The sequence below is a fragment of the Lynx rufus genome, unplaced genomic scaffold (genome assembly GCF_022079265.1).
Source record: "Lynx rufus isolate CCGP_SWC_20201006 ecotype Redwood Valley unplaced genomic scaffold, mLynRuf1.p SCAF_10, whole genome shotgun sequence".
Classification (NCBI taxonomy): Eukaryota; Metazoa; Chordata; class Mammalia; order Carnivora; family Felidae; genus Lynx; species Lynx rufus.
In genome coordinates, this window is record NW_025814824.1 from 38,574,555 (window position 1) to 38,599,969 (window position 25,415).

Genomic DNA, 25,415 nt, shown 5'->3' on the forward strand with positions numbered 1-25,415 from the left:
CTCTCTGGTGCAGATTCCTTTTCTACAAAATGCAGGCTGTTTTGTTTTGAGGGCCCTTGTACTAACAGCAAATATACTTTCTCTGCAATGAAGCAGGTAGTCACAGCACTGGACAATCCAGGTCAATGTGCTGGGAGGGAGCACACAGCGCTGAAAGTGGCTGTTTCTCTAATGACTTTTGAGAGCTTGTGAGGCCTCAGAACTTAATAGGAATATGATGTTACCTTGGCATAGTCTTTAAACTATTCGAAATAATATTTTAGGGGGATCCTGGAATTATTGCTTTACCATTGTGACAGGAAGCTATAATCAATTAATGCCATTAACCATGAGACAAATTCTAGAGAGGGGTATGGCTGAACTGTGCACAGGGTGGAGTGAATACTCCTTTTCCCATAAAATTCATGAGGCCCCAAGGCCTATGACATTCCGCCTCCTCATTAGCTCATAAAATACCTTTCCCTTCCCTAACACTTTCTGTAGTACTCCAGTCGTGAGCACGTCGCAGAGGAAACCGTGATGCCGTATCAAGATACCTGCACGGTCACTGGACACCCGGGTGTTCCGGGATGTTCTGACATCCTCTATGGAATGGCAGAACTCTTGTGAGAACACTCCAGAATGTTTGCAGAGCCATCACTTCTCTGCCATACTTAAAGGGAAATCTGGTACTCAGTTGTTAATGCAACTGAAAAAACAGGCCTGGGGTTGAGAGTGTAAAATGGTTCATTCCTCATGGAAAAGCAATTTGACAACATTTCTCTTCCTGTGTTGAACTCAGTCAGCAGCAGCAGCAAAATTTACTTTCTGACATTCTTAGGGGAGATAAAAAAACCTTTCTCTGTGTTAAAGGTTCTTAATAAATTATGTGTCAAAAGCCTTCAAAAAGCCATACACTGTTGCCTAACATGCATATATACAAAGATGTTCAGTTCACAACACTCCAAAAGAGTAAGAAATAATCATTAAAAATGTTTCTGAATTGGTATGTATGTTAATAAAAAACTAAGTATAATTTCTGAATGTGTTTGAAAACATTTATGAAAGAGGAAAAACCATGATACAATACCATACGAACTGTAGGCTCCAGGGAATCAATGAAATAATACTGAAATCTGGGGTAAATTCCCAAAACCCAGTCTGTTAAAAGTACCATACTGAGTGGTGCAACTAAAGAGGGTTTTAATTTCTTGATTTGAACTGTCATATATTTTCCACACTATATGATAATTTCTTAAGTAATGGGGGCTGAGTATTTTTAAAATCTTAGAAGAGAGAAAAGGAATCCATTCTTTTTCATTGCTAGTCCTCCCTGACTCTGGCTCCTAAAGTCTTTCTAGCTTTCTGTATCAGTCACTCATTGCAGCCAACTTACAGCTTCACTCACCTGCCAGTATATGAAGAAAATATATCCAGTGCCATTATTCCTCCAGATTGTTGCCCCAAATTTATTTTGAACTCTTCCAAATGTTCTGCAGGCACATAAGTAATTCTGAAACAGAACACAATCCAGGGGAAAAAAAAGGAAGCAAAGTTTTTTGCCTAACAGGCAAAGTTTCCGGAATATAGAAATAAAATTATATTGTCCCTTCATCCCTATTTTTTCACTTTTTCATTTAACAGCTTATTCAGCAGAGGATCCACACTTGGAAAAGATAAAGCATCCTATAAGCAAAAATAACAGGTTAAGGTTTACATTTTTTTTTTTAGAGAGAGAAAGAGAGAGAGAGAGAGAGAGAGAGAGAGAGACAGAGGAAGAGAGAGAGCATCTCATGCAGGTTCCACACTCAGTGGGGCTCGATCTCAGGATATGAGACCATAACCTGAGCCTGAGCCGAAATCAAGAGTTGAACAATTAACTGACTGAGCTACCCAGCTGCACCTAAAGTTTCCTTTTTTTTTTTTTACTTTAAATGTCAAGCGACAATTAAACTTTAAACTGCTGATAAACTATATGCTTACTAATAATTATGTGAGGGAGGAAAGCAGCGTTATTTTCATTTCTGAATGAGAAGAGTAACAGCAATTTTTAGAAAGATCTACTAATCCTTAGAAACATAACTGACAGCAATAACACTGATTTCATCCAAAGATTTCTGGGTTCCTTAGCAGACAAAAATCAGGCATGCTCTACTAAAACACTACTTACCCCAAATTATTTTATATTCATCCATAATATATAATTAATTTTAGGCACTGATAAGCATTATAATAATTATATGTTAGCTCTATTAAGTTATGAACCCGAAAGTCTGAAGTTAAACTATCACAAGTTTATGGGAAGATTCTCTTCCTAATTTGTAGCAACTCCCTAATAAGCTATTTTGGTTTTAGAGAAAAGCCTGATATTTGCCCTTGAATGGTCACTTACTAATTCAACAAATACTGGCTGACTGCCTACAATATGGAGGGCATGAAGCAAGATGCTGACTACAGCTATGTTTAGAAACTGATATTTAGAAGTTCAAGTTTACTGCTGCCCTATAAGGCTACAGAACTGATTGATACAAGGCTACAGAACTGATTGTTCAAGGAGGTGGTCCCGAGATCTTCAAATTAAGGAACAGTTAGGTAAGAGAAACACTCAATTTGAAGTTGGTTCAGCACCTTGCGCAACTAAAAGAAGAAGTCTGTATCAAAATTGCACAGTATAAAAATCATGAAGACTATTAAGCCAGCTATCCATAACTTACCCATGAAGACAATAAGTACATAAAACCTTAGCAACGGAGGGCGAGGATAAAAGGACTGTCTTTTATGCCATAATAAAATAAGAATTATACCACTGGCATAATTTACTGAGTGAGGAGGATATGTAATTCCAGACATATTGGTTATTCCATAAAAAGCATTCACTCTTGTGAGGTCACTTAAATTTGGAGTCAGAAGACACAGCTCTGTTGCTCATCAAGAGTGTAATGGGAGGGTAAATCACCACCACCAAATCCCTATATCCTCAATCACGAAAAGGACGTCACTTTTTATGAGGCTGTTGTAACCCAAGAAGCATAAAACAAATGTAACGCAGTGCTGTACCAGGGCATCAGCTAGCCTGGTCGCACCTGATGGCTCTGGCCGACTCCGTGGACCCTTGGGAGTCTCCTCATGACACTTTTACCGCAAGGATCAAAAAATAAAGCAGCACAGTTGAGAGGGTTCAGGAGTACACTGGGAGACAGAGTCACATTCCAATTCTGGCTCTAGCTAATTTATTCATCTATAAAAACACCTTCTCCATGGTGTTAAAAATATATGGAATAATAAACTTGAATTTATCCCTTCAAAAATAATGAGTAAAAAATGTGTAACACATTATGTCAGGAAGATTGATTCTATTTTACACGAAGACAAGTAAAGATAAACCTAAAACTAAAAAGCCCATTCAAGAAAACTGGCATTATTTCTGAAGACTCAGTAAAGGTAAAACATATAAATAAAAGTCAGGTAAAACATATAAATAAAAACATAAAAATAAAAGATTAAACACATAAAAAGACTTTTATAAATGAATAAAAGTCAGGAGTTGAGGGGGGAGCTGGAACACAATAGCAAAAATAATAATAATCAGTTCAAAGTATTGATTTTTTTTAAATGTTTCGAGAAGGAAAAAAAGGTTTCTACCCCTAACAACGCTGAAAATGAATTTTCCTCCGTGTTCGTCCCAAATTGTTTTTTTCTTTTACCAAGGCTAGGGGACAGGGAGTTTTACAAATATTTTTCTGATACGTTAGATGGCAGTGAGAAATGGAAAAGAAGGCAGTTTTCATAAGTAGTTAGCCCACAGACAGCGAGCACACCAGAACAAGAGGCCCACAATGCAACAGCACATGCAAAGCAATTCTAACACACGCCTGGTCATACAGCACACAAAACCTCCAAATCGCCAGAGCACCAAAAATAAACACACCGCAACAGCTTATTTGACAGTTGTATTAAAAATTCTTAAATGTAAACTAATCTTTGGTTACAAATGGGGTGGAAGAAAAAAGAATAGCATTAGGAACGCCGAAATGTGATACGGCTATTAATCCCGAGACCGCGTCTGCACATGCAGACATTCCCTGACAAAGAGCCTGGTAGCTTAGTAGTTGGAAAATGTGATTTTCAAATGAGTTCACAATCAGCAGTGCAATGTGAAAATGTAACAATCTCATAGTTCTTTTGGGATTTATGTTCTGAAATAAATGGGGGGGGGGTGCAAAATGTATACACTGAATCTATTATCTGGATGTATCCCTGCACTGGGAAGTTATAAAAGCATGAAATGGTTTTCACAGACAAGTTGTAACACACAGCCATAATGAGCTTTTGAATCACCGATACTCACACATAAAAGGGGGCTCGATCATCAGCAGGTGCTGTAGAAAATCTAGAATGTGAAGCATACGCCGCGGCATCTTTTTACAATGGTGTTAACAAATGTCAATGTCTTGTGCTGAATGTGAGATGCATACATATGTAGTTAAAAGTGGGTGCTCCTGGTTGTTTTTTTTTCCCCTTTCCACCTCCCTCCCCATCTACACCTCCCCCAGAAAAGCATCTGCTCTTCACTGGTGTCTATAGCAGTGATTATTAACAAGCATGGAAAAATATAACTGCAATCAATCTTTTATTCCTTGATCAGGAATTCATCCCACACTTTGGGTTAAGGCAGGTGAATTCTGATTCAGCTCGGTAATTATCTGGCAGATGTTAGAAGCAGCTGCTGCTAAGCACAAAACCCTGGCTATTATTATAGAAATATAAGAGCTCCTGGCAAGGTGGAGTGAGAAGTGAAACAGTGCATTCTGGTGAGGCTTCACATCTGGTTTTCCATAGAAAATAATGAAACCTGGAACTTAAACTGGCTGTTCTTGAACTCTTGAAACTCACATTATCTACCCAGGCACGCATGAACGCACACACACCAAGTTCCCAGCTATCTATCGTAAACAGCAAAAAAGAAATTCGGTACATTATCTTCAATAAGCAATGATTTTCCTAAAACCCGCCAGTTATGTAACTGAACCATTTAGAGCCTCTTATTTTCTAAGTCCCCCCAATACACTCCCTCCACTCCTATCCCACATCAAGCTAGGCTCATAACCAGAAATAAAGAGGAAGAGACGTGGATGGAGCCTACATCCAGCAATGACAGCAAAGCTTAACTGGCCAGGGGCAACGTTATGGTTCCATTCAGAGTAGTGGAAGGACTAGACTTTCTTTTTGGGAGGATTATTCACAGAGCTTTTAAGGTAATTCTAAACCTTTGCTTCATAAAAGCAAGTGATAAGAAGGGGACGGGGCCAAAACACTTCACGCAAAATGCACGGAACACGCTGCTCAGCCCTGGTCAATCTAAATGGCTATTTGTGTTGACCATTTAACACGCTTTTTCTGAAAGAGGATCATGTGATTCTAATTTCTTTCTACCATTTACCCAGTGAGTCAAATCAAACCCATCTGAATCACAGCCTTACCAGGACACTTGAGAAGAAATCAATGTGTTTCGCGTGTTTCTGCCTGTGTACATCCCCACACACCTGACCATGTGAGAAAGAAATGGATTGACTGGTCTTCAGAGGAGGGGAAGATGCAGGACTTTTCTTACTCTTTACGATATGTTCTGACTCCTGGGATCCTAAAGCAGTAATTCATGAGGCTCTCTCTTTAGATATCCTCAAGGCCCTCATGAAGCTGCTGTCAGCATGAATGGGTCCATTCTGGTGCTGAATCAGAAGGTGGGAGAACAAACAAAGCAAAGGACAGTAGCAGCAGAAATGAGGAAAAGAGAAAAAATGACTTTGGGAGCTTGAAAAAGTACCCTGAGACTTTTCTAGAGTTGCCTAGATGCCTAAGTTAGGCCAAAACAGTGTCCCAATCGTCTTATTTTTCGGCCACTTTGTAAGTTTTGCGGGACATCTGAACTGAGGGGGAAGACTAGACACAGGCACCGTTTCCGGGCCTCAGTGCCAAAAACTGGGCAGGGGACTCGCATTGGTGCCTAGAGCATAAGACGTGCGTATCACACAATAAATCAAATGATCAGTTACCAGGCCATGTGTGTTTTATACTCCATCTAAACCATGTAAGCTAAAAGCCTTGCAAAAAAGGGTCTCCATGTGGGTCTATGTCATTCATCTTTGAAGCTAGATGAATGGGCACTGGTCTATAAGTGGTGAAGAAAGCTCTTAAAGTTTCTCTTTCTTCTTCGAGGCACTGACATTTTTAATGTATTCTCTTGGACTCACATTATTCAGATAATTAAGGAACTGTCACATGATGAGATGATCCATTCCATTACAAAAGTCAAAAGGGCATGCAAATTTACAAAGTCCATCACTGAAATTCTGCCTAAAAATAATACTTCTTTTGTGTAAGATAGCACAATCCACTTCAGACAGTATACATTTTTCTGCTATTTGCTGATGGCAGAATGAAAAACAGATTGTAAATACAGTTTTCTTACCAAAGCTCTAGCAGTATATACTTTGCACAAGAATAACAGAGAATGCAGTCAGTAAAATAACATTAATACAGCAAAGTTTCCCATACTGGTAATCATTACTTCAATGTAAGCTAAACCATCTTTCCCTGTGCTCTTATTTTACTATTTTATCCCTTATACATTAAATACAAATATTCAATAGTTGATGTGAGAGAAGAAAAGCCAAGCTATTACACTGATGAGGTGTGTCAGAGTCATAAACTGATTTTTATGTTTGCTCAAGAAATGTTTTGTGACTTAAAAACCAAGCGACATATATGATGTGCTTTTAGCACAATATGGGATTATGGAGTAGTTTTAAGCACTTCCTGACAAAATGGCCTACATGACCTACAATCAGACTATACCAACAGATTGGTGAATTCTCTTGGATCACGAGGTAGTTGACCAAAGGGTGAATTATGGGTCAGACTGACACTGTTCTATATAGTCTCTTCCATGACCGACCACTGAAAAACTAGCTTAGTTCTAGGATTCGCATAGGTCAATTAGGTAGTACACAGTTCCTTATACTGATCCTAAGTGGACATCCTGTTCTATGAGAGATGGCTCATATCACGGAGACCTAAGGTTCTCGCAGAATTATTAGAGTAAAATTAAACACAGCAGGCAATTTTTTTCAAATATTTAAACATTGTATCATCTTAAAGAAACTATATCTACAATCAAGAACTATTCAGGAATAGTCAAATTTCTGAGTAATTTATTTTTAATAAATGTGTGATCATTTTAGCATATTAAACAGAAGTACATACTGAAAAAAAAAAATGATCCGTGAATTGAACTTCCTGAATTTCCCAAGCCAAACTGGAGTCCAAATGATACTTACTTAATGTCAGGCCCAATGAGAGAGTGTCTTCTCAACATCGCTCGTGCTTGGGCATTGGTTAAACTGATAGTAGATTCTTCATTAATAGACAAGATGCAGTCCCCAACGGCAATCCGGCCATCTCGACTAATGGAACCTCCGTGAATGATACTTCGAACGATCATCCCCAAGCCATCTTTATTAGCACTTACTGTCATCCCTATGGTAAAGGGGAAGCACAGATATATATCAAATACTTGACCTTCAAATTCATTTTAAGTTGAATTTAATATACCCTATGGATTCACAGATAAAAGGAGTAACTTTTTTTATCCAATAAAACACAATCAAAAGGAAAGAAAAAAAATGTTAACACAAAATTTACTTTTTGAAATGGTTGTGAAATTATATCCAGAAAATGATAATCTATGTTAGACATATCAGAGATGAAATAGGTCTGTGTTGTGGAGTGACTACAACTCAGGTTATTGATGTGTTGCCCCTGAAAGAGAAAACGCTCCTGAGGAAAATGTTTTGACAGAAACAAATCAATTTTATAGCAGTTCGTTTCTTAGACATGTAAGAGAATAGATAACAAGACTACAAAGGGAAAATTAGTTGTGTAAATTAAGAAACTCTGTGCTATTATTTATTATTATTTCTAGTTCATTTATTCATTCAGTATATATTTACTACATGCCTACTATGTGCCAAGTACTATGCTGATTTCTTGAGATTAAAAAAAAGGATAGCTAACACCAAGAAGCGTTTCTTCAAGTCTTATCCTCAGTGACTGATGTACAGTGGTCTGTTTAACTGAAGTGATGTGGACTGAATCCTAATCTCTTCCCATTTTATCTCTAAGTCTGAAGTGCTATGAGCTCCAGATCTGGGTATTTAATTGCTGTCCCGACATGTTCCCTGGATGGCTAACAGGAGACACAACCTTGGGATGTACAAAACTGAACTTCCAAGTTTCCACTTCCCGTATTTCTTCCCATTTTTGACAATGGCACCAGTACCCTACTCTCCATTTCTCAAAGCAGAAATGTTGGAGTTGTTCTCGATTCCTACCCCTCTCTCTCAGCTCTTGTATTTAATCCCTCACCACGTCCTGTCATCGCTGTCTCCAAAACATATCGCAAATCCATTCACCCTTCTCCGCTTCCAGGCCAACCCCACGCCAAGCTGGCACTTCTGGCCCCACCTTTTGAAAGAGCTTCTCAACTGGTCTTCCCATTGCACTCTTGTCACAGCAGACACAGCGACCGTTCAAACAAGACAAATCACATCACTCCCTGTTAACAATCCTTCACCAGCGCCCTGTCGTGCAGGACACACTTACAACACACTTAAGTGGCACAACCCATAGGGCACTGCTGGCCTGGCCCTCCCGACGCGCGCCCTTCTTCAGCATCACGCCCTGGGCTCCATCTCCTCCCGCCATGTTGACTGCCTTCAGAAATACACCTAGTTTCTCCCCACTTCAGTGTTGGCCTGACACCTTCTTCCCGAAGCTCCCGTATGGCTAATTCCTTCTTGCTCGTCAACACCACTTCCTCCAAAAGGGTTTCTCAACAAACGCCCTCTGAATTTATGTTCCCTTCTCACCCTACCCTCTCTCCAAAAATATAAAACTTTTTGAAATTATGTTTAAAACTTTACATAAAATAATGTAAATTCACTTAAAACCAAGTGCTAGAAGTTCCTTCCAAACAAGATCATATAATTAAATAATATAAGGAGAGGTACAACTCTATAAGGGTAGTTTGCAAAAACCTGCTTTGAGAGAAGTCACAAATTCCTTTTTAGGTTTTGTTTTCAATATAAAAATAAAGAAATTCTTCTAAATACGAACACTTTTAAAAAAAATTTTTGATGTTTGTTTATTTTTGAGAGAGACAGAGTGAGAGCAGGCGAAGGGCAGAGAGAGAGGGAGACACAGAATCCGAAGCAGGCTCCAGGCTTTGAGCTGTCAGCACAGAGCCTGATGCGGGGCTTGAACTCATGAACCGCGAGATCATGACCTGAGCCAAAGTTGGAAGCTTAACCAACTGAGCCATCCAGGCGCCCCTAAATATTAACTTTAATAATACCAAACTAGATTTCTGAGAATACCTTTCTGAGAATAATCCTGACTATAATGTTTCCAACTTGATATTTCATACCTGGATATGGGACATCTGAGCTCTAGTTACAGTTTTCTGATAGAAATGAACTGATGATTTCTAAATGTATTGTTGTCAAGGAAACACCCCTGCTTCCCATAAAGCAACAAGTTCGGATGCTGTTTCACCCCTAATGGGTTTCTTACAAGCAAATGGGGTGGGTCTGGAATGTTTCAATAGGTACTCTAGCTTGTCCTGATGCTGCCACCCTTCCTCCCATCAAGACCCACCAAATAACTACTATGGTAAAATTAAAATTAAAAGGCAAGAGTACAAAACAAAAATCAGCTCAGTGGTATAGACCAGGACTCTAACCCATCATCTTGTTCTCACTGCCACCATGTGCGGTATAAATAAAGCAAGTCACTGGGTCACCTGGGTGGCTCAGTCGGTTAAGCATCTGACTTTGGCTCAGGTCATGATCTCACGGCTTGTGGGTTTGAGCCCGTGTCGGGCTCTGTGCTGACAGCTTGGAACCTGGAGCCTGCTTCGGACTCTGTGTGTGTCTCTCTCTCTGCCCCTCCCCCACTCACACTCGGTCTCTCTCTCTCTCTCTCTCAAAAATAAACATTAAAGAAATTAAAAAAAAAAAATAAAGCAAGTCACAGACATGGGACAAATCATCATGAGCTACAGTCAATATGACCTCTGAATTCACTTTTAATGGTACATTTAAGCCACGATTCCACCAGCTACTAGCTATTAAGGTTTCCCAGTCACATCAACTACGTAAACCAAGAAGTTGGCACCAATTTGCTCAGCTTATACTTTCCTTTCACTAGATGATAATTTTGGGGGTTCAAGAAATTCTGTATAATATAATATCCACTAATGAGATTTTGCTTGTAACTTCTAAGATCTCTCAATGTTTTTCCTGCAAGAAATATAATAGAACAGCCAAATCACACACTGTAGAACCAGAGAACTGATTCCAAATCTGAGTTTCACCACTTCTAATCAGTATGGCCTTGCGCTGACTTAACATCACACTTGGCCTCATTTTACTCATCTATAAAATGGGAATAATATATCCTTTTAGAGTTGTTTAAAGAATTATATGAGAAAAACATGGGGAGTACCTTTCAAAGTGCCTGGCACAAAGTTCTAAAAAAAGTACAAAATAAAAGCAAAAGAAAACTCACAAAAATGTATTGTAAATGCATCTCTAGCCCAATCCAAAGCTATATTGCTCTCTAAAGGCTAAATGCAAATCTCAGCTTTATGTATTAATTTTTTTAACATTTATTTATTTTTTGAGAGACAGAGAAAGACAGAGCTTGAGTGGGGGAAGGGCAGAGAGAGAGAGACGGAGAGAGAGAGAGACAGAATCGGAAGCAGGCTCCAGGCTCTGAGCTGACAGCATAGAACCTGACGTGGGGCTCAAACTCACAAACCTGGAGATCATGAGATCATGACCTGAGCTGAAGTCAGACACTTAACTTGACTGAGCCACCCAAGTGCCCCTTAATTCAGCTTTAAAGTAAAGCATATTCTAGTAATCTTGATGTAGCCTTGGGCAACGCAAGCACTAAAGTGTGACCTATGGTACGTGAAAACCAGAGACAGACTAAGGTTTGAGTACTGGCTCCACCTTCCAACTGCTGAATACTTTTCAGAGAAATTCCTGAGTCTGCCTATGTTTCTGTTCCTAATCAGTGAAAAGAAGGTAATACCTTTCTTTCCATCTGACCTTTTGACCTTTTCTTTTTACCTTCAAGTTCTAATACAATGTAATTAGCCAATGGACCACAACCTTATCAAAAATCATCAAGATTAGATTTTTTTAAAGATACTATGTGCATGTGTATGTATCTGAATATAACATTTCTCCCTTAAATTTAACAAAGTTAAAAAAGAAGTGATTCATGACATCAAAGCAAACAGAATGTGGCAGCTTTTATGGAAGTCTGTCATTTATTAACAATTTCTTTTGGTTATCACTAGAGAAAGAAACAAATTATCCAGAAGGCTGAAAGTGCAAACAACCTTATACAGTTAATTAAGGGGAGACTATGAATCTAAGAAAATGTGTTCAGTGATAGACCCTTTCAGAGCATACTCTCCTATCAGCACAAAGCCAGCCTCTCTATTTAGGTTTTCTAAAACATAAACACACTTTTTTGTTAATTTACATTGTAAAGGCAACACTTTTTAAAAGCTTAAATGAATGATTTAATTATTTTATTGTTTTACACAGATTTTAAATAGTCCTTTTTTTTGTGATCCCTTTGCATTTCTTTACGATAAATGCTATAAAAATCTGAATGTCCAACATCTGTCAAATGAGGTAATGGATAAATGTTCTTTCTTTGGCATACTGAAGTTGAACCCCAAAATGCTAGAGGAACCTCAATGGGTTCCAGGAAGTGTAACATCCAGGAACAAAGCCCTGAAAACATTTTGCATACATAAATTATTTGAAATGATGTCAATGAACTGGAGAAATAAAACTACAAGTTACTTATACTTTTATATTACAAATTAGTTGGCAAACTAATGGTGCTATAATTTCCCACTTACAAGTAAGTGGTTTAGTCTCAAAAGCAAATGAAACGGCTCCCTTATGCTTTTATTTAACCTTATTTTCTTTTACTTTAAGAAAAAGCCCCAAATCAATGCAGCTTTTATTGCCTCTTTAAAATATCACAAGGAAGGCTGAAAAATCAGAAAAATCATGTGGCATCTTGCTGTTTCTGTAGCTGAACGACTTAGATCTTATTCATCAGCGTGCTGGACTGTTCCTTTTTCAGAAACATAGATGCCATCCCACAATTTTCCAATACCCTTGTTTTTAGCTGTTGCGGCTTGCTGAGTCAAAGCAGCTGAGTTTGATACAAATTCAACATCATTTCCTTCAAGAATTAACTCATCTTTCTGGGTTTGAGATACTGAACAAGCAAGACCCGGCCTCACCCAACCCTGTGGATGTATTTTTCACCCAAGAAATTTCAGATTTCAACAGGAGAAGGCTTCTCCTGAATAACAACATTGAAGGGGAAATGAGCATACACAGACCTCATCTTATAACAGAAGCCCAGTGTAACGCCCTTGACCACGTTCTGCACGTGACTACAGATAGTACAAATGGTAGCCAGTTCATTTCTATTTCCCCACCATTTGTCAACTCAGAGCCTCTTCTTTTTCCTTCCAAGAGACTGAGTTCCATATTGATGTGACTGAAGTCCTTCCATACAGTTCCTCCGGGGACCTTCACTGTACCGGTGCATCTCTTCAGAATGATGTCAACATTCTCTGTGCTGTTGACGGTCTAATTACTGACAATGGTCTTCATTCTCACAGTAGATGCAGCAAAGAGCTCTTAGAATTTAATTTTAAAGTCAAACTGAGGTTTAATGGGATTTCCTGGGACGCCCGGGTGGCTCAGTCGGTGAAGCGTCCGACTTCGGCTCAGGTCATGCATGATCCTGTGGTCCATGAGTTCGAGCCCCGCGTGGGGCTCTGTGCTGACAGCTCAGAGTCTGGAGCCTGCTTTGCATTCTGTGTCCCAGCCTCTCTCTGCCTATCCCCCACTCGTGTTCTGTCTAGCTCCCTCAAAAATAAATAAGTGTGAAAAAAAATGTTTTTAAAGGGATTTCCCGATATGGTAGAACGCAAGGATAGTTCACATTTGACTGCTTTTTTTCCCCAAGAGCTTCATCATCTTAGTGTATTTCTTACATCTAAACTTAAAAGTCAAGGTGGAAGCAACCCAAGTGTCCAACAATAAATGAAGGTGGTGCTTATATATAAAATGGCATTCTTACTTCGTCTTAAGAAGGAAGGAAATCCTAAAAAACCTAATAAAAGAAATTCTGACATGTGATTTGAATGAATGAATCTTGAAGACATTATGCTAAGAGAAGTAAGCTAGTCACAAAGGGACAAATACTGTATGATTCCATCTACGTGAGGTTCTTAGGACAGTCAATATATATATATATAGACACAGCGGAATGGGTGCCAGGGGACAGGGAGAATGGGTATTTATTATTTAATGAGTACACAGTTTCAGTTTGAGAAGATGAAAAACTACTGGAGATGGCTGGTAGTGACAAGCTGTGCAACTATGTGAATGGACTTATTGTTACAGAAATACGCACTTAAAAATATTTGAAACGGTCAATTCTGTATATCCTGTATGACGCTAAAAAATGATATAGCCTGACATACTAAAATAGAGCAAGCAAAAAATCCACATGATTGTCTCAACAGATGAAGAACAATATTTGACAAAAGTCAACATCCTCTCAGCAAACTAAAAATAGGCAAGCAATCCAAGGGGTCAGTTTGTAAAATCAGGTATACTCACACCATGGTTCTTACAAGAGTCTCCCAACTGCTTCCAATATAATCTACCAGCCTGTGCCAGAATGATCTTGAAACGCAATCAGATCATGTCCCTCTTCTGCCCTTAGCAACCACCTCTGGTAGGAACCTAAAGCAGGAGGGTGTTAGGACAGACGTCCTGTGTCCCGCACAGGAACCCCTCCAGCAACCGTATCCCACCTATCATTTCTTCAGCTTCAATTCTCACTCTGCCCACTGTCACACCCCACCTCATCCACGCCACAGAAACCAGTCATGTTTCACATCACTCTGCCTCAGCTCTAGCAGCTTCCGATTTTTCCCCATCCCTCAGTTATGTGATAAAAATCTCCCCTTTGAAATCTTTCTAAACTCCTCGACACTCAGAGTAGGCATCAGTTATTCCTGTTAAGCTTTCAAATGTTCTTTATATGAGTGTCTATCATAGCGTGTAGAGTATTTTAATGCATTTAGGATCCTATATGTTGATTTTCTTACTCTCTAAAACTCATGTTCCTTGAAGAAAGTGATTAAATCATGCTATCTATGCATGGTGGTGAGAATACAGAAGACAATAAGTGTTTGATAGTTGAATAAATAAATACACTAGAATAGGGGTTTTCACATGGGCTTTGCAAAACCTCTGCCTTACAAGCTAGTCAAAAAAATGGGTTCCGTGGCCAATGAAATGTGAGAAATGCTGCATTCTATAACCTCTTCTTAGAGATCCACAGTGCACATCTGAGTGCCGAAGATTCCAAGAAGTATTTTTTGCAAACAAAAATCTGTCTCCTTACGTGTATCACATTCCAGACCTCTAAACTTGTAGCCCATTTACACTCCTATGAACATCCCACAGAACTAGTATTCAAAGTAACATGCTTTCCTTCCAGGGGTGTCTGGGCGGCTCACTCATTTAAGCATTGTACTTCGGCTCAGGTCATGATTCCAGGGTTCATGAGTTTGAGCCCCGCATTGTGGGTTCTCTGCTGTCCGTGTGGAGCCTGCTTCAGATCCTCTGTCTCCCTCTCTCTGTGCCCCTCCCTGCTAGCTCTCTCTCTCTCTCAAAAAAAAAAAAAAATTAATGGGGGGCGGTGCGCCTGGGTGGCTCAGTCAGTTAAGTGTCCAACCCTTGATTTCAGCTCAGGTCACGATTTCACAGTTTGTTAATTTGAGCCCCGTGTGGGGCTCCATGCTGATAGTTCGGAGCCTCCTTGGGATTCTCTCTCTCTGCCTCTCTCTCTCAACTCAAAATAAATAAGTAATAAAAATTAAAATAAAATAAAATAAAAAAAACATAAAAAAAACAAAGTAACATGCTTTCAGAAACCCTGTATTACCAGATGTAATATTTCTGACACGTTTAGATACCCGTAATATCTGTCTCATAATTAACACATTAATAGGAAGCTCTGTAGCTTAAGTTCTATGTTACTCTACCAAATACAATATATAAGAAATATTGTAACTACGGAGAAATTCTCTGCTATAACTCTCCACTTAGCTGCTGTTAGCAGTACCTGGCTGCCACCGAATGGAACAACATCCTGGAGACAGAGACTGGAATCCCGCTCAGCAAGGAAGCACTGTTTGGCTTCTCCACCAAGTCTCGGATTTAACAAGGAAACAATACTCCTCCGTAAGATACCAATGCAGAGGAAACTGCCTGGTCCCATGACAGAAGAACATCACCTCTGATGTGGAGCTAAACAGAGTGTCTCGGGCCACGACTGGGCATCCAGAGCAACTAATTTATGATCCTATTTATCAGCACCAAGCGCTAGGGACAGAGCTGAGTCATCAACTCAAAAGCCTGTGCTCTGCCTGCATACGGTTTTAGCTACTGTAATTGGGACCGCATGTCTACAGGAAATCTTCTTTGTCCGATTCAGAAAGTTTTATGACTGTTCACCAAATGCAACCCTTTATGGGTAAAAGAGGACGCGAAAACCCTTGCCACCTGGGAAGAAATACTGAATAACTTGCATTTATAGTTTGGTGCTGGCACACCTGGCTGTCTTTTTAGTCTTTATTTCAGTGAATGAGAGAAATTAAACACAAACTGACTTATGCATAACTGGTAACATTCAAAGAAACTAATAATTTACTTTTTCAAAGAATTTGAAATTCCAAATTGCTGACTTTTCATTTTCGAAGAATTCCTTTTCTGATTTGCTGTTTCATACACAAACAGTTCGTATATCTGTTCTTGAAAGTAAATGATGCTTGTGAATACTCTTAAATAATTAAGAGAGTGAGGGATTTACGCTAGTCTGAAGTAAACAAACCTATTAACCATTTCAGGAAAAATAAAGAGTACATAAAAAGAGAAACCACAAAAACTATAGGAAAATTTGTAACACCTTTTTTATCACCTACAGCCAACAATGCTGAAACCATGTTTGATATTTCATCTTTGGCAAGAGGGTTGAAGAGGCAAGATATATGTGGAAAGGAAGGGACTTACCTAGGCTAGAATTGCCTTTTGCTATAGTAATAGTCCTCTCAAAAGATTCGTTGGTTATATTTTGGAGCATGACGCACTCAGCAGTTGAGGTCAGGGAGTTCTGCTGAATTAAGAACTCGGAGCCCTGACAGGAAAAAAATAAATAAATAAATAAATAAATAAGTCACATGGAAAGGAAAACAAGACTTTGGAGTATGATTTCAACATCACCCATATTCTCTAACTGGTTGCGCTTTCTTCAGCAGGAAGCTATAACCAAAACAAGTTCATAGGTTGGATTCTGAAAATCTCAGCGTCAAGAGAGCACTTGCTCCAAATGCAGAGACCAGCCTGAATCCTCGACCACGTCACTGCTTCCAACCTCATCATAATATACGATACATATCTTTACAACGTTACCTTTCCAGCTGAATCAGGAAGCACAGAAGTAAGCTCTACACTGGATGTAATTTCAGTTGGCAGGTGAGATTCAGTCCATGCTCTCGAGTTCTCACATTCGTATTGCTGTTCAATAGCATTTGCAGGTGTATAATCATTTACGGTAAAGCCAGAGGCAGGTCCCATGGTCAAGTCCACTGAAGGTGGACTCTCGTCCTGTCTTTGCAGGAGATTCTGGGTGTACAGTTCCTCCAAGGACATGTGCAGATCAAGTACTGGATCTGAAGAATTTTCAGTAACATCCTGATGATGAAAGAACAAAAGATAAAAAATCATGGCCAGAGACATCAATGTATTTTTGTAAGACCATTTCTTAATGAATAACTATCTGGTAGAAAACAAAACACAATTATTCATTACCCAAAAAGTATTAGCAAACATACAAATTCTTCACTTAGCTAACATTCTGTAGATGTTTATTTTTATAATGCTTTTGAATACATTTCCTACAAATCATAGATGTTATGTTCAACTGAGTTATTCTTGTATACACGAGATCACTGAAATACAATATTATATTCTATTCACAAATAAAATTATTTTTAGTTCAATCCACACAGGAAGGCAAGTAACTTGTATTTTCAAATCCTATTTAAACAAGCAGTTCATTTTCAATCAGTACGAAGTTCCTATTTAATATCAAGAGAATATTGATTCTGATTTACAAGAATCTCCATGAAAAAATTATTTTGATAGTCACTTGTAGGTATTTATGGAGAACAGAAAGCTATGTTATTCAAATTATTATAGGGAAAATTTTCATAAATATTCTGCAAGATATACACAGGAAATATTAAGAAGGTATATAATAAGGTATAGGTTCTAAAGTAGGCTCTCTTATTAACAATCTATATACATCACCGCAGAACCTCTCTTGGCTTTATACTTTACTTAATTTCTAAAATTCCCTGAAACTTTAAAATTCAGTACTTCGACATAAATGCAGGCATGTACTTACAACAGACATACGGTATCACTTGTGTGCTTTGGGCAAGCCGTTGCTACACGAACTGCTAGTGAACAAACATCAATTTTCCCTACAATCCTCATATTAATATTTTTAAAGTATAAGAGTAGCATATGAATACATTATCGTCAGCAAAGATTCAAGCCATGCAGATATATACGTGTGTGCTTACAGAGTACAATCTGAAAGCTTTTCCTTATGGCTCCTACTCCCATTATTTTCCCTGGTAGAAATGGCTGGAGTCAGTTGGATGTCTGTCAGAAGTTTGTATTTATTTGCATAATAAATAGATACACATACACGTGCATACTCACACATACTACATGCACTTGTACATTTTTAAAACCTCACTGAAACCATTAGTTAAATAGAATGTTTTCACTTTCTTTATTGAAGTATCTAATATCTGGGCAGGAGAGATTTCCATGTCCGTAAATAAAAATCGACTTCAATCGTGTGACCACAAAACTATTCCTAAGTATGAAATGCACTGGAGCATAGACTCTGGAGCACAGGCTCAGATGCTCACTGCATCACTAGTTATACTCTGTGTCGTGGTCCCCTCATCTATTAATTGGGGAAAATAAAAGGACATATTTCAGGACTGTTGGGAGGACAGAGAGAGTTAATACCACAAAGTACTGGGACACCTGGGTGGCTCAGTTGGTTGGGTTAAGCATCTGTCTCCCAGTCAGGTCACGATCTCGCGGTTTGTGAGTTCAAGCCCTGCGTTGGCTCTGTGCTGACAGGTCGGAGCCTGGAGTCTGCTTCAGATTGTGTGTCTCCCTCTCGCTCTCTGCCCCTGCCCCACTTGTGCTCTCTCTCTCTTACTCTCTCTCTCTCTCTCTCAAAAATAAACATTAAAAAAATTTAAAATAATACTATAAAGTACTAATAAGATATCTGACTTAAGAGAAAATGCCCAATAATTATTAGCCATTGCTGTTATCTTTATTACACATCTTTGTGCATATGAGAAAATTTATTTAGTATAAACTAGAATTATGGGACGAATAATATGCACACTTAGATGCTGGCATATATTGCCAAAGAGTCTTCCAATTTTTGCTCACAAAAATATGGGAATACCTATTAACTGACCTTGCCAACCCTAAATTAGTTTGCTAATTTGAGCTGAAAGAAATATATTCTAAATAAATATAAAATTTAGAGTTTACTATGCATGTCCCTGACAATTAGTGAGAACGTGACAATTGTATATCTCCTGTCAATACTCCCTTCATATATTTAATCCAACTTTTCATAAGTTTCATCAGGGTTTCCACTTGTTCCTGTGATTGATACACTGTATATGAAAAGTCTGTGATATATACCACAAATATTTCTGAGTCTTTACTTATCTCCTCAGCCTGTACATGTTATATTATATAGATATACATGCAGGAATTAAATTCTTTATGTAATCAAGAATTCTTTATGGAAAGAAATTCTTGATGCAAAGTGTCAAATTATTTTTGTGCTTCTGGGTTTCGTAAGTTGCTTAATGAATCCTTCCACACAAAGTAAATGAGATGCTTTCTAGTATTTTTCTTATTTATAAATGCTTTCTTTTCAGATTCAGTTTTAATCCTTCTAGAATTGATTTCAGGGTGTGGCAAGAGATATGGGTCCCTTTCTGTTTTTCATAAAAAGGTAATCAATTTTTCCAATACAGTCCATTACATTCCTCTTCTTCAGTGTAAGTTATCATCTCTCTGGAATTATCAAATATTCTTGGTACAAAGAACTGAGGCAAGTGGGAGCATCACGCAAGCAAGTAACACCTTTAGACTCTTCGGGAACAATGACAGGAAACCATCATCCTCCACACAGTTGGAGTCTAACCAATAACCTGTTGGCCCATTCACCCAACTTTGGTGATTTTGTTCTAATGAAAAACAACAATGCACTTACTACAGAATTAGCTTCTGTATTACTATATTAATTATAATATTTAGCAGTAAATCATCTTCCTCAGGCCTCAAATAAAGGTTACAATTAAAAACCACTTTTCATCACAAAAAGAGGTCAAGCCACCCTTGTTAGCTGGGGTTTACTATAAATCGTGTAACAGAAATTTCCATGCATTATTCATAAAGGAGTTAACACAGACACACAGAAAAGAAAGAGCTAATCAACACAGCAGACAACATACGCCTACTTCAGAAACGTTTCTGGTTGCTGAACAACCAACTGAGTTTTATTTTTAAAAAGTCTTATGGATCTAAAAGAAAAGCAGCTCTTCCCCTGTAAGATGTTCAAAAATAATTCTATAATTTCCCAGTGCAACTTGGTAGCTAAACCGAAGTCTTGCAAAAAATCCACATTAATATGTGCCTCTACTTGATACGGCCTTGTTCTCAGGGAAACAAAATGAGAGGTTAAATAAAAATGTCAAGGACACTTGTAAACCGCCATTTAAAGGTGATGAATAAGTGAGGGTAATACCTGGGCACATTATTTACTCAGATGATTTATTTATATAGACTAAGTAAATACTGAAACATTTACTGGACACAACCTAATATTCTCAATGAGCACTCTACCACAAAAGCCTTTTCATAGTCTTTTCATGTGGGAAAGTGTACTACAAGCACAGCTGCCCCAACTTACCATCATTCTCCCACCCTTTCTGAGATAAGGTATAGTGCTTCCTTTATTGTTGGTACACTGACCCGACTGAGCAAAAGAAGTGACTGGTTTTATACCTTGAGAGCCTGTCGGTTTGTCACTAAGACTTCCACAATCACTCTCAGCATTCTGACTAAAGTGCTTTAATTAGTTTTTCATACTAACCCCTGCTCCAAAGAAAGAAACAAACATTTTAAACATGGGTGTGAAGGCAGCAACATTTAATACTACAGAATGACTCTAAATGGAGATCTATAGGAATAGGTAGATTTTTATTTTTTGTTAATTTTTTTTTTGAGAGAGAGAGAGAGCACAAGCAGGGAAGAGGGGCAAAGGGACACACGCAGAGAGAGAAAGAGAGACAGAGAGAGAAAGAGAGAGAAACCTACAGGAGAGAGAGAGAGAGAGAGAGAGAGAGAGAAGCCTAAGCAGGCTCCACACTCAGCGCAGAGCCCAACACAGGCTTGATCTCGGGACCTACTGTGGGATCGTTATCTGAGCCAAAATCAAGAGTCAGATGCTCAACTGACTGAGCCACCCAGCTGCCTCAGATTTTACTTTATTTTTTTAAATCATGGAATCCATTAGCTGTGTTTTATGTGCATGGTGCAAGAAGGGGCTTCTCTCTGGACAAACACCGAGTTTCCCTTGCACTAGAATCAACAGCATTTCCTAGTGGGACCAATATGAAGAATGAAGGGCATGCACAAAACTGGTAATCATTTCATCCCTGGGGTGAGAGCCAGCGTGGATGTAAAACAAAGGGCGGGGCATGGGAATGTGGATAAGGAGTAGAAAGGAAGACTCCTTTCTATATAAGTATTCTATAAGTATATGTAAGTACGTATGTATTCTTATGTAAGTATTTGATCTTTATTGGGTGTATTTAAAAATCCAAAACAGGAAAAAATAAATGAAAGCATCCTCTTCCCAAAACCATGTTGAGCTTTTAAACAAACGTCTACAAGCACTTAAGTTTGTAAAACAATTATTTCTGCATTTTGTTATGTCTGTGAAGGTGACAAGGAAAAGGGGATAAAAAGAAAAAAAATTCAAACCTATAACAATGAGAAAATCCACTGGGTTCTGGCCACTCAAATTCACACTTCAATGACCTTCCTCTGTTAGTCCAGATGCCACAGAAGTAGCTGGACAGTATTTTTCAGATTCCTGAGTAATGGTTATTTTCCTTGAACTGTTACATGATAATCAAATTAAGCAAACACCACTCCTTCAGAAATAAAAATCAGAATGGGCTCCCAGATGGGAGAATTTGGGGCAAAGGAGCTCCAAGGTGTGCCTCCAGGCCTTGGTATCCAAGCTGCTGGCCAGGCCCACACAATGCTTGTAGGAGTCAGGCCTTCCCCTAAGAGGACTCCCCGCTCTGGATGATTAGTTCTTACAGCTTCTGGTAGTGTACATGACCACGGTCAAAGACTTCTCTCTCATCAAGGAAGAGGAAAGGTGAAACTATTTGTGCATTTCCAACCACCAAGATTATTACATAGCTAACAAAGTAAAGTCAAAACTGTGAGCAATCACTGAGATCCTCACACTCATTTTATACTTCTTTCAAATCAGTATGGAGGCTCTGCTGTCTTAAATATCATATACTGTTATGATTTTATCTTATCAATTAAAGGATTCCAAAGTGAACTCGCTTTTAAGAAAAATGGCCAGTTCTGGGGGGCCTGGGTGGCTCAGTCGGTTAAGCGTCCGACTTCGGCTCAGGTCACGATCTCGCGGTTTGTGAGTTCGAGCCCCGCGTCAGTCTCTGGGCTGATGGCTCAGAGCCTGGAGCCTGCTTCCGATTCTGTGTCTCCCTCTCTCTCCCCCTCCCCCGTTCATGCTCTGTCTCTCTCTGTCCCAAAAATAAATAAACGTTAAAAAAAAAAAAAAAAAAAAAGAAAAATGGCCAGTTCTAAATTCCATGTCAAATTGCCATGCTGTCTTTTTTTTTTTTTTTTAACGTTTATTTATTTTTGAGACAGAGAGAGACAGCATGAACGAGGGAGGGTCAGAGAGAGAGAGGGAGACACAGAATCTGAAACAGGCTCCAGGCTCTGAGCCGTCAGCACAGAGCCCGACGTGGGGCTCGAACTCACGAACCGCAAGATCGTGACCTGAGCCGAAGTCAGATGCTTAACCGACTGAGCCACCCAGGCGCCCCAACCATGCTGTCTTTTTAAAATAAATTTAGTGCAAAGAAACAGGAAGATGGATGCATCATCTGGTTTTTTATTTATGTACAATTTTCTAGTAAATACCGTGGTACTATGAAGATGCCATAAAACAAAAACAAAAATAAAAAACAATGCTGCAGTGATTTACCACGATGCAGATACAGTCCTACTTGCTAAGAAAAACTGAAACCACACAGGAGTTTCTCAATGTGTTTTAAAACACCCTCATTAATGTCTTCTTTGTTGTTTTGTAGCTTAAATATTTCAGTTGATAGGCCAGCTTGCCAAAATTTGCTTCAACAAAAGAGTAAACTGCTTAGGGAGAAAAAAAAAAAAAAAGGAGGCAAATAGACTTCAGTAAGCCAATATGGTGTGCTGCATACAGCCAGCATTTGCCCTGTAAAATATATGCTTCTCAGTATGCAGATTGTGTAATCCCTTTAAGTAACAATTACTAAGTTAAACAATGCAATCTGTCCCGCTGGCAAGAAGAAGTGTGCTATGCTGTGGATTAGGAGAGTCCATTAGGAGATGAACTCAGCTTCCAGCCCTGAGGCCAGTAAAGACTGAACCCGTTCCAGACGGGACGTGGTCACACAGACAGTCTCAGGTGTGGTGAGAGAGGAGCAGCTGCTCCATTCAAGATTATACCTTGCAAACCAATTCAAGGAGATTTCCCAGCATCATTTGCAAGGGTAACAGGTGCACCTTGAACGTGAAAGAAAATGCTTTGAAAATGTTCTGGCCAAAAAATTACTTGTTAATCAGGAAAGGAGGAAAAAAAGTGTGCTAGACTCACGGAAATTCTGCTCTCCATCTTGTTCAAAAATACAGATCTCCTTCCCACTGAATTTATGTGGAAAACAGATGTTTCCTATATTTAAGTAAGTTATTGTCCAGTCTTTTTATCTTAGTTTTTAATGTTTATTTATAGTACATTTCCAACATAGAAGAATAAGGAAAATATATCCATATATGAACTCTTGGCCCGGATTTAACCGATGTTAACATTTTGCCATATTTTCTTCAATCTCTCTTTCCTCTTAAAAGGATATAATTCATTACAGATACAGCTGAATTCCTACGCTTCCTTCTTTCTCAAAGAATAAATTGTTTCCTGAAGTTAAAAAATGTCATTTCCCACACACACTCACACACAATCCTCATAAAATACACTGTATTGTTTTGTCTATCGGTTTCTAGAAAATATTTTTAAAAACCCAACGAATCAACAGAAAGATAGGCAACACAATATAAAAATTGTCAGAAGATATTAAGAGGCCATGGATAGGAGTGAAAACCAAATGGCCAATATATGAAATGGTGTTCAACCCCACTAGAAATCAACTCCAAATCCAAATAGTAAGATACCATTTCACATCCAGAAGATTGGACAGGTTTTAAAATATTACTTATTAAACCTTATAAAGTACCTCACCAAGAAAATGAATGGAGTTGGGGCACTCATGCCAATACTCTATTTCTAAAATATACTTGGCACAGATATGTCAAATAATAACTAAATTCTTCATCCAGTGACGTTTAAACATACTTTGCCATTCACTGTGATTTCTACATAAAGTATTTTTGGCATCATTTTACATAAAAACATATAACAGCATTAAATTTAACTTGCTGGTAAATATTAATGCGAGAAACATTTACCATCCAACTCTGCATGAAAATCAATTTTAAAACCATTAAGAAAATAAAGTTATACTTGTGATTTTTCTAAAGTAGACACAGCTAAAAACACAATTTGAGAAATACATTGACTTTTTTCTTTCTAACATGCAAATCCTAATCAAAGCTTTGAATCCTTGGGTCTATCATTCTGTAAAACCGAACATTTAGGTAGTACTTAGTAGTCTAGTAAAAGATGCTCAATCAGCACTACCTGAATGAAACTGCGCTTTAGTCTGAATGAATCCATGACTGGAGAAACACAGTGCCTCTAACACGCTACTCCCACAATTCCCCATAAACACTGACCTCTGGAAAATTACACGGAAGGCTCTCCCATAAATAAAATGACAATCTCTTTGTACCTTGGGAGGAGAAGATGGAAGGGAGGGACCATAGTTCAGGCCATCGCTACAAGCACTGCCATGAAGTGATAAAATAGAGGCTTGAGTGGAGTAGATACTGTCATTATCAGGAGAGTACTGAGACTCAAATGTAGATTCATCTGCTAAGTCAGCCTCATTTGTGTCCACCTAGGAACAAAAATGATAGTATCGGTTGGAAATTCTGTTCTGTTACATATACGACAAGTCTCTACTTGAGACTAAAAAGCATCCCGGCATTCATTCTATCTCCTACGTGACCCCTTTCACACTCTACGACACATCAGAGACCGACTAACGCAAGAGAGTAAGGACAAATCAGGGCTGGCATCAGTTATTTATTCCAACAATAAAAGGGCAAAGGTAACAATTAACAAATGGCCTGGATCAATTCTAAGTTTAAAAAGTTCCATAAATTAAGGAAAATATTTACTTTTTCCAGTCACACTATTTTAAAAAATACCTGCCCGACTCCTAGAACTGTCTAATAAAATGAATGAGGTCAACACCTTCCCTATTCAACTAACATAAACTCAACAAGTTTATTAGATTTTATTAAATTTATTAAAGTTTATTAGATTTTATTTATGTAAGTTGAATTAAATTTCAGCAAGGCATCCAGGCAAATATCTATTTAGAAAACTCACTAAAACAATATATTTTAAATTATTTTTAACTAGATTTTAAAACCATTCAAATTGCAAACTCAGAACCTGATGGTGATCATCAGAAACCAGAAAGAGTATCTGTGGTTTCATGCTGAAATTATACTAACAAGGGGCCTGATTATGGCTGCGGGGAAGATATAAAGTTACAAACTCCTATTGTTGGAAAACTCATAGAAAGTAGAGAATTTGACTGTATATTAACTCCTGTTACTATTGGGGCACCTGGG

At 38.5% G+C, this 25,415-nt stretch overlaps 1 protein-coding gene and 1 pseudogene across 7 annotated transcripts in view; both read right to left on the bottom strand.

The window, feature by feature from the left end:
* The window catches only part of MPDZ (multiple PDZ domain crumbs cell polarity complex component), a 130,545-nt gene that overhangs the window by 51,996 nt on the left and 53,134 nt on the right, over positions 1–25,415 (bottom strand). For 6 of the 7 annotated variants that reach the window (XM_047098013.1, XM_047098008.1, XM_047097999.1 and 3 more), the window contains exons 18-22: positions 24,503–24,670; positions 16,635–16,916; positions 16,236–16,359; positions 7,317–7,515; positions 1,388–1,492 (exon numbers count right to left, since the gene is read on the bottom strand). In XM_047098013.1, the coding sequence (XP_046953969.1) occupies positions 1,388–1,492; positions 7,317–7,515; positions 16,236–16,359; positions 16,635–16,916; positions 24,503–24,670 (878 nt within the window). The remainder of the gene's footprint in view (positions 1–1,387; positions 1,493–7,316; positions 7,516–16,235; positions 16,360–16,634; positions 16,917–24,502; positions 24,671–25,415) is intronic. The other variant, XM_047098022.1, reaches the window with a different exon arrangement.
* On the bottom strand, positions 12,179–12,755 carry LOC124525567 (60S ribosomal protein L9-like; annotated as a pseudogene).